Source organism: Microcebus murinus, chromosome 10 (assembly GCF_040939455.1).
Source record: "Microcebus murinus isolate Inina chromosome 10, M.murinus_Inina_mat1.0, whole genome shotgun sequence".
In the NCBI taxonomy this organism is placed as follows: Eukaryota; Metazoa; Chordata; class Mammalia; order Primates; family Cheirogaleidae; genus Microcebus; species Microcebus murinus.
Window position 1 is genome coordinate 45777392 of NC_134113.1, and position 10646 is coordinate 45788037.

Genomic DNA, 10646 nt, shown 5'->3' on the forward strand with positions numbered 1-10646 from the left:
TCAAGTGATCCAAGTACACATCATCAGTAGTGGGAGAAATCAAAACTTCATGCCACCTAAAAGGGTGCAATGAGAAGACTATCACTTCTGTGGTATTCCTGCCAAAGACACATAACTTAATCAAATCAAGAGAACACCAGAAAAACCTTAGGGATATTCTAAAACATAACCAGTCTGTGGTCTTCAATGGTGTCAAGGTCATAAAAGTCAAGAAAAAAACAACTGAGGAAATGATCCAGATTGAGGCAACTAAAAACATGAAAATAAAATACGCCACATGATTCTGAATTAGATCTATTTGTTGCAAAAGGCTTATTGGGACAATTGATGAAATGGAGTGGCAGCTGATGATTAGCTGGTGGTAATATATCGGTGTTATTAATAATTTTCTAATTTGGATAATTGTTTTGAGGTTAGGTAGGAAAATGTTTTTGTAGGAATTAAACACTGAAATATTCAGTGTCATTGGGTACTGTGTTGGCATCTTACTCTCAAACAGTTCAGAAAAAAATAAAAGGCCTTTGTACCGTACTTGAAATTTTTTGCAGATTGAAATTATTTCAGCGTTTTTAAAAAGTGGAAAAAAGGCCAGGCATAGTGGCTCACACCTGTAATCCTAGCATTCTGGGAGGCCAAGGCAGGAGGATTGCTTGAGCTCAAGGGTTCAAGACCAGCCTGCGCAGGACCAAACCCCGTCTCTACTATAAATAGAAAGAAATTAGCCAAACAACTAAAAATAGAAAAAATTAGCCAGGCACGGTGGTGTGTGCCTGTAGTCCCAGCTACTTGGGAGGCTGAGGCAGAAGGATTGCTTGAGCCCAGGAGTTTGAGGTTGCTATGAACTAGGCTGATGCCATGGCACTCTAGCCCAGGCAAGAAAGTGAGACTCTGTCTCAAAAAAAAAAAAAAAAAGTGGAATAAAACTATGTCTCTTTGGAAGTTATATTTTGGTGAGAAGAGACAAATAAGCAAAATAACGTAGTATATCAAATGGTTATAGGCTTGAGCCCTGAAACACTCCCACATTTAGAAATTAAAGGCTGGGAGAGGTGGCTCAAGGCTGTAATCCTAGCAGTCTGGGAGGCTGAGGTGGGAATATTGCTTGAGCTCAGGAGTTGGACACCAGCTGAGCAAGAGTGAGACCCCATCTCTATTAAAAATAGGAAAAATTAGCCTGGCATGATGGCATGCGCCTATAATCCCAGCTACTCAGGAGGCTGAGGCAGGAGGATCACCTGAGCCCAGGAATTTCAGTGCCACAGCACTGAAGCTGAGGAGGCAGAGTGAGACTGTCTAAAAAAAAAAAAAAGGCAGAGAAAGCAAGAAGGTCTGAGAAGGAGCAGTCAGTGCGGGAGGCTATAAATGAGAAGCCCAGGGAGGAAAGGTTGTTAGGAGGCCAGTGCCTTTTCCATTAGGCAACTGGGAAAGGTTGTTAGAAGTAGGAAATGGTTCACTTTGTCAAATGCTGCTGAGATGAACAGAGGTGATTACTGGAACTGGCACTAAGGAATCATGGGAGAAATCCTGGGGGAATGATTTTAATTGGATGAGGATAGAAGCCAGATTAGAGAGAGTCGAAAGGAGAATGGGAGGTGAGGACAAGGGGTTGGTGAGTACAGACATCTTTTCCTAAAAGTCTTGCTGTAAAGGGAGCAGAGAATGAAATTGTAGTTGGAGGGTTAGGTAGGGTCAGCGGAGTATTCTTTGTAATATGGAGGTTATTATGGCAGAGTGTAGGATGATGGAGGTGACCCAGGGAAGAGGTAGAAACGCAGGTTGCAGGAAACACTCAGCCTAAGTTGGAGTAGTGAGTGGGATGGGCTAGAGACTGCCTGTGTTGACACTGCCGTTGACAGGAGCAGAGGCCCTTCATCCTGGTAATACAAGGGAAGCAAGGATGGATGGGTCCATGGGAAGGTGTGACTTCTGTTTTGGTGACACGGAGGGGGAAATTGTGTGTGAAGTTGCGTGTGTTCTCTCAGTGTAACATGAGGCCAGGTTATCTGCTGAGAGCAGCAAAGGGTAGAGGATGAGTGGGCAGAGGAGAGGGTTGGATGTGGATGTTCAGGCTTTGAAAAGAAAAGAGGAAAAGTAAAATATAGTAATAGTTATTTTGGAATCAGGGACAACAACACAGGATTGCAGAGAAGTGACTAAGATGGCCAGGCACACTTGAGGGCCCATTTGATATTTGTGGTTATGAATTTACAGTGAGACCTGTCAGCATGCTTGTGGGTTTTTCTCTAACAATATTCAGCTGGAGGAGGACACAGTAGATATTAAGAGAGCCAAATCTTTTTTTCAAATACATATATTTTTCTACAGACACACTAGATGGTTCTAAACAAAAAAAGACAAAGAATGCATTGCAAAGCCTTTTAATGATAATTTTTGTATTTTTTTACAACATGCATAATTTTATACCTGTGGTTAGTCATTAATAGCAGTTATTTCAATACTTGTAAGCTCAACTGCCTCTGATTTAGTCATACTGCACGAATCCTCAAATTAATAAAATTAAGGAATAGCAGTTTAGTAAGAAATACATCTTATGAAAACAAAATTCTTAATTCAGGTTGTCTCCATTTTTAGCCATTTGGCATTCTGCTCCTTTAAAAATTTTATACTGCCCAACAAAGAGTGGTTATTTTTACTATTTTGGGAGATGCCTGAACAGGTGAAGCCATCAGATCCCACACAGCTGGGATTTTGCCTAAGAGCAATCTAAGGTAAGTCTCTTGCTATAATTTTATCTGGTATTGGGGAATACTTGTATCATTCAAGATTCAGTCTGGGTTATTTCTTTGAGAAGAAATGAATGTACTGAAGATGTACTTGATAACCAAGGCTTTAGACAAAATTTTCACCAGCATTAGTTCTATTTGTAAACTAAAAAATATTGTAGGCTTAATATCAAATAATTACCACATTAGTGAACATTAAGCCTTTTAGAAGGAAGACCATATTTTGCTCCTGCTTCTGTAAAGAATGTTATTTGTTTGAAGAGGAAACTGACAGTGTGCCTTTCATTTAACTACCACTCTGTTAATAAGAAAAAGAGACAAAGTGAGCTGAAGAAGGAAAATTCCGCAGTTACACTCCACAACCCCGAATATACTCAGTGAGATCTCGGTTTTGACAACGATTTCTCCATGCCACCCTGTAGAGAAAGGTAAAACAAACAGTGAAAAGGTTAAAACAAATCTTCATTGTAATATACATACTTCCAACCCTTTGGGGAAACAAAATATTTTGTTGAGAGAGAAAATACAGGCTACAGATAGACCCACATATTGCTATTTATTAAATGAAGGTATGTATAGAAATTACTTAACGCCTCCTCAACACACTAGAATGCTGAACATGAGGGTTGAGTAACGTGCACTGCACAACAGTACCTGCAAAGCACATTCCACATTAACTTATCCTAAAAATAACTCTGGACATGAAAAGGAATTGGTAAAATGTGAAGAATCACAAAGACTCTAGAAATCCCTTAAAATAAACTGAGGAATAGTAAAAGAGTAAGATTCTGAGTTAGTTAAGGTAATTGTTTCTTCAAGGATTTAGGTAATACATTGTTAGCACAAGTCAAAAGCTGCAATTTTCAGTTCTCAGTAGCATACTTTGGTCTTTGAAAGTCTCACTGCTTATGTCAACAGTATTTTCCCATTTAACACTTAAAACATACCATGCTCTAATGCCTTGTGGATCCCTGACAACTCTCTTTGCACAGTTTATGGCTTGAGTGATGTCATCTTGCAGCAAAGCTGAAAGAGAGATGGTAAGGAATGAAAACAGCTTTCATAGAAATTTCATTTTAAGTTTAGGTTTAGCCAGTTGCATTCTGTTAAGCTGAGGAAAGAATGCTAAGAAATTCTTTTCTTTTCTTTTTCTTTCTTTCTTTTTTTTTTTTTCTCTCTGTTGCCCAGGCTAGAGTGCCATGGCGTCAGCCTAGGTCACAGCAACTTCAAACTCCTGAGCTCAAGCAATCCTCCTGCCTCTGCCTCCTAAGTAGCTGGGACTACAGGCACATGCTGCCATGCCCTGCTGATTTTTTCTATTTTTAGTTGTCCGGGTAATTTCTGTTTTTCCTGGAGGCTGAGGCCAGAGGCTCGCTTGAGCCCAGGATGTGTCAAGGTTATAGCGAGCTCTGATCTACACTCCAGCCTGGGAGACACAGAGAGACCTTGTCTCAAAAAAGTATTTAAAAAGCTGTTCATAGCAATTTGTAAAAGGTAAAAATGGAACAACTTATATACTTAATAGTAATAGTTGGATCAGTAAATTATAGAATATTCACATATTAGAATTCTATTCATTCTTTGAAAATGATAACAGATTTGTATTTGCTGAAATGGAAATAATTTTGTGCGATAAGAAAATTGTAAAGCAGTACATATAATACAATTTAATTTTTGTAACAATATACATTGCTTACATGTTTTTATGTGGGTACATTTGTGCATGATATAACTTACCTTTCATATACATGATTGATATACATTCTGGAAGTATATACCAAAATTTACCAGTGGTCATAAAATCTCTGGGTAATAAGATTATGGGTACTATTTTTTCTTATTTGTGTTTTCTAATTTTTCTTTAATGACCACAGATTATTATATAGTATAAAATATTATAAAATTTAATTGACTTTTAAAAAGAATATTCTAAGATTAATCTTCTCTATTGGGAATTTTAATATTTAGAAATTTAATAATGTCAAGTTTACAATATTCATGCAATATTTTTTGCTCTAAAGATTTCACATGTTATTTCTGTTTTTATAGGAGTTCAATAAAATATTTGTTTCACCCCAAATAAACAAATCCATAAGTTAATTTGTTAGTTGTGACAGTGATTATTTAGGAACTATATTTTTTGGAGATCCAAACTAAAAAGTTTAGAAATGAAATGTCATAATGTTTCCAATTCACTTAAAAATCTCTGAGCAAAAAAAAAAAAAAATATCTAGAAGAAGCAACTCTGGCAAAATGTTAACAAATATAAAAGTGTATGATGGAGGCCAGGCGTGGTGGCTCACGCCTGGAATCCTAGCACTCTGGGAGGCTGAGACGGGTGGATTGCTTGAGGTCAGGAGTTCGCAACCAGCCTGAGCAAGAGTGAGACCCCTGTCTCTACTATAAATAGAAAGAAATTAATTGGCCAATTATTATATATAGAAAAAATTAGCCGGGCATGGTGGTGTATGCCTGTAGTCCCAGCTACTTGGGAGGCTGAGGCAGCAGGATTGCTTGAGCCCAGGAGTTTGAGGTTGCTGTGAGCTAGGCTGACGCCATGGCACTCACTCTAGCCTGGGCAACAAAGCGAGACTCTGTCTCAAAAAAAAAAAAAAAAAAGTGTATGATGGACATACAGCCATTTTATTATACTAATGTCTCTAATTTTCTTTATATTTGGAATCTTTCATAATAAAAAGTGAAACAATTGAAAAAGGACCATGCAACCAAATTATCCCTAAACCTTCCCAAAGTGAATGGGTGGACATTGTTCTGGACAAAGCATCAGTAAGGACATTTATAATAAATGTCATTCCAGAAACTTTTATATATTAAAAAAAACACTAAACTTTTATGATACCTCTTTAGTTTCTTACTTAGGGAATTATAATGGCTTTCTAGAAGTTGAGATGGAGTTTTTCTAGGTCCCTGATGAACCCTTCCAGGCTTTTTCATTTACATTGGATCCCTATTCTTATAGATATAACCAGATAGGTCCTATGCCATCACTTGGATACTATCTTGTCTTACCATTGCAGGATATACCACAGGCATTAACTGCTCTTGGGGTTTTGCCATCATTACACCAATAGCGGCTGTTGATCTGAAATATCCCATAATCAGTGCTTCGGTCTCCCGGATTGTAGTTTGTAGCTCGTGTGTTATAACTACTCTCCCATCTGGCCAAACACATCCCTGAAAAGAACATATTTTTAGTAATAAACAGTAACACTAAATGATGTAATGCTGTATACCAAAATCAGGTCTATTTAGCTATTTCTATTTTACTGACTTACTTTATAAGTATAAAGATGTATTTAACTTTAAAATTTTTTAACACCTTTAGTGTAAAAGGGCCCATAAGACAGTCCTTTTGTCATGCAAATCATTTTATAATACTAAACAAACAATATAAGGTCCTTTAAAAAATATTAAAACAGCCATTTCTTCCATTGCATTTACCCTTCCCTCAGACAACATTCAGCCTAGAATAGAAAAAACTAACTGAGCTACTGAGTGGATTTTGTAAATTCATAACAGATAAGTAAGCTGCTAGAAAAATGCTTTTTATTAGGAAAAAAACCAAGGATTTTCTGTGAGAGAGAAATTTTCTTACAATACCAAATGGCAAATTTGGATATCAAGTTAGAATCTTGAAAACAGGAATTATAAAATAGGGGCCAGGCACGGTGGCTCAGGCCTATAATCCTAGCACTCTGGGAGGCTGAGGCCGGAGGATCGCTCAAGGTCAGGAGTTCAAAACCAGCCTGAGCAAGAGCGAGACCCCATCTCTACTAAAAATAGAAAGAAATTAGCTGAACAACTAAAAATATATGGAAAAAATTAGCTGGGCATGGTGGTGCATGCCTGTAGTCCCAGCTACTCGGGAGGCTGAGGCAGGAGGATCCCTTGAGCCCAGGAATTTGAGGTTGCTGTGAGCTAGGCTGATGCCATGGCACTCTAGCCTGGGCAACAGAGTGAGACTCTGTCTCAAAAAAAAAAAAAAAAAGAGTTTTAGAATAGGAACGACTGTTCTGGGATTTCATCTATTGACTTATTCATTCAAAAATAGTTATTCAGGGGAAATGTTTAAAGTCAATCTGAAAAGTACAGTGATTACATCAACGAATATGGATGAAACTATAAAGTAACTTTTCCTAATGGCCCATCTTGAATTATGCTTGAATGGCCCATCTTGAGGAAAATGAAAAATTGTTAAATTATTAGAGTGAATAAAAATAATAAAACATTTCATGCTGCCTTTCAGGGATCCTTATATAAACATTGATGAATGAGGGGACATTGGTTCCTACTGCCCCCATATGGGGAATTCAACGTAATTTTTAAAAACTTTTCTGTTAAAAATCCCATGTCATGGCATGAGAATCTAAAAAGAGAAAAATGCTGCATCACTCTAGGCTCTCAGAGCTCAAGTTTTAAATGAGAAATGACTGGAGTTAAGTCCCAAGGACTCTGATGGCGCTCTGCCAGGTCCTCAAAGGCATCTTTCAGTCAGCCTGTGTGTGCCCTGGGGTCCGAGGCAGTGGGCAGACTTAGTGGCACTAGAACAGTACAATAGGTCCTGTTTTACTTAGAGTAGCATAGAATTTTCCCCTGCCGTGCCCTCATGCCTTCATCTGGTATCTCTGATAATAAAGGACTAAACTGATGTCTGTAACCATTTGTGCACAAACCCACAAAGAAATAAAAACGTCTCTTCACTCAGAGCCCCTTCTTACTATTCCTTCTCTCATATTGTCTGTTCGACACTTGGCTAACTCTCTGGAAGTATGAAGGAGTGCGCAGACTTACAGTTTGCCAGGCTAATTCCTCTGTAGCCATCCATTCCCTGGCTTTTCATGGTTCTGGCCAACTCACACCTTTCATAGATTTTGCCCTGGACTGTGCCGGACAGGAGGACGAGCCCCAGAAGGAGGAGAGCCTTCATGTTGACTGCGCAGCCAGACAGCCAGCCTGACCAGGGTAGCCGGCCCCAGTATTTAACATCTTTTAACTTCCTTCTTCCCCTTGTGGTTTGGGGGCTCCACCCTTTGAGCTGTGTGGAAAGCAGGAACTTTTTATTGATCCACTGACTTCAAAAGGGTTTTTTGTGTTTTTTTTTTATGTTTGAAGAGAGATATGCTGATTTCCTGTATTTTACCCTACAGGAAAATAATGAAATGACATTGTTTAAAGACTTGGCTCAGGAGAAGGGGGAAGTAGCACTGCTTCTTAGACACCAACTTTCTTCTATTTCATTATGAATTTGAGCAACTATGAAGAAAAAAAATAACTATTTTGTCAGCTTGAAATGGTCTGTGTGGTGTTGACTAACATTAATTTTCATGAAATCCTGTCGTGTGCATTCAATTTTGTATGAATTTTTTCACTTAAAATTATTTTATATACACTTTTCCATGAAATGAACATGACACATGGGCCTGTCGTCTTAATGAGTACATAGCATGACACCATGTTGCTCAGCCAGTTTCCTATTCTAGACATTTTTTGTTACTGTGTAAATTTTTTGTCATAAGTCAATGTTTTACTACTATAAATAAGTCTCATGTGAATAACTTTTCTAAATCCCTTTCCATAATGCTTTGCTCCTCATTTCCATGTTAGAACATGAGGTCATTATAGAGCAGTAGGACTTTAAAACTCAAACCTATTCAAACACATATACCCAACTAACATAATCATTTCAGGAGGCTGTGCACATTTTAAAAAACAATGCATGAGGACTCAAAAGGAACTGTGCATCTGGATCTGCCTAAGAAGACAGATTCTGAGCCACACAAAATGTCATCACTTTGTAGGGACCCTTATTTTTCATCTGTGGCAGTCCTTTTCTGCTTGGCCTCTAAAGATTACCAGCTTTGACTCTAAGTGGCTATTTGGGGACTATGTCCAAAATCACGAATAATTCCATTTTTCAGGCTAGGCCTACGGCTATCCTTTAATAATAGTGAGACAGATTTTCAGACCCCAAAAAGACAGAAACCAGTTAAAAGAGTTAGTCTTTGGTCCCCTTTATACCATTCCCAACTCAATGCTAAATGACATCCAGTTATTTTATACACTGGTTTCAGCCTTCTGCTGGTTAGGTTAATTTTTCTTTCAAATGTTTGAACAGATATGAACTTATACTTTCTTGGGGTAGAATAAGCAAATATTTGGTTGCCACCCTGAGCCAAACTGATAGCATGATATCACATGACTACTACAAAGGGAAAGAGGTGTTTTTGATCCCCTTAATTATCTCCCTGGGGGCAGAAGTTATGGGCAGTTAAAATGTCCAATTATGATCCTGTTTTTCCATTTGAGATATGTTTGATGAGCAATCTATTTAAAAATAAAATAGTAAGTAAGCATGATTTTTGGGCTAAGATTGTTTACCCCCAGAAATTTTGGACATACTACAGATTCTACTTGATATAATATATGCATTCTGGCCAGAAACAGTGCTCATGCCTGTAATCCTATCACTGTGGGAAGCTGAGGAGGGATGATTGGTTGAGCTCAGGAGTTTGAGACCAGCTTGAGTAAGACACTGTCTCTACTAAAAACAGAAAAAAATAGCTGGGCATTGTGGTCTGCACTTGTAGTCCCAGCTACTTGGGAGGCAGAAGCAGGAGTATTGCTTGAGCCCAGGAGTTTGAGGTTGCTGTGAGCTAGGCTGACACCATGGCACTCTAGGCCAGGCAACAGAGTGAGATGCTGTCTCAAAAAACAAACTATATATATATATATATATATATATATATTTTATATATATATGCATTCTATCTTTTTAGAAAGGTTGCTTACAGATCTGAGATTATTCTGTTGTATTATAATGGACAATTGTCATAATTTATTCAGTTTGCTTACCAAAATAGAAAAACAATTATTTATGATAAGTGTTAGGGGCTTCAGGCCTAGGAAAGGGAATTTGACCAAGGGTCTCTTAGACTTTTGACTATTCCCTAAAACTAAAACCATCCTTAAAAAACAAAGATTTTCCACAATTTAAGACATTCTATTCAATTTAAAGTGTGCTATAAAACTTCTAATAAAAGTAGTGGGTTAGGCATACAAGTTTATCTCTGTTCCCTTCCCAAATCTCATTAAATTACCAACAAAAGAAGTTTTAAAAGGCATGTTAAACCCACAAGGGCAAATGAAAAGGAGAAGAAATGATAATAGATGAGAGATGCTAACAAAATTTTATAATACAGAGTGGATGAATGGTAACTAACTTAAGATAATGGAGAACATTGATACCCAAGTGCCTGCAAAATGAGGAATCAATAAAAAGCAAGCTGGGGCCGGGCGCGGTGGCTCACGCCTGTAATCCTAACTCTCTGGGAGGCCGAGGCGGGCAGATTGCTTAAGGTCAGGAGTTCAAAACCAGCCTGAGCAAGAGCGAGACCCGTCTCTACTATAAATAGAAATAAATTAATTGGCCAACTGATATGTATATAAAAAATTAGCCGGGCATGGTGGCGCATGCCTGTAGTCCCAGCTACTCGGGAGGCTGAGGCAGCAGGATCGCTTGAGCCCAGGAGTTTGAGGTTGCTGTGAGCTAGGCTGATGCCACGGCACTCACTCTAGCCTGGGCAACAAAGCGAGACTCTGTCTCAAAAAAAAAAAAAAAAGCAAGCTGGGTCTTGCCCTAGAACCTGGAAAAGACCAGGTAATTCTGAGGACAGGACTGCATGGCAGTGCTATGCACGGGAACACAGGTTGGAAGCCCATCTATGGAGCAGTTAAACCCCAGACCTTCTCCTCTAGGCCAGGAAACCAGGCTGCATCCCCTTCCCAAGCCCAGAAGAATGGGAGGATCACTCTTTGGAGAAGAACCAGAGAGACTCTGGACTTGGGACTCAAGGCACAGCTGAAGGCAAGCGACAATGCCGT

General features: G+C 38.7%; 1 protein-coding gene across 1 annotated transcript; it reads right to left on the reverse strand.

Annotated features, from left to right (window-relative positions):
* Window positions 1-2362: 2362 nt before the first annotated feature.
* On the reverse strand, window positions 2363-7751 carry LYZ (lysozyme). The gene is made up of 4 exons (XM_012788714.2): window positions 7557-7751; window positions 5775-5939; window positions 3692-3770; window positions 2363-3160 (listed from the first exon to the last, which is right to left on the reverse strand). Exons 1-4 carry the CDS (start codon window positions 7690-7692, stop codon window positions 3094-3096), a joined length of 447 nt encoding a protein of 148 aa, XP_012644168.2. The 5' UTR covers window positions 7693-7751; the 3' UTR covers window positions 2363-3093.
* Window positions 7752-10646: the final 2895 nt, after the last annotated feature.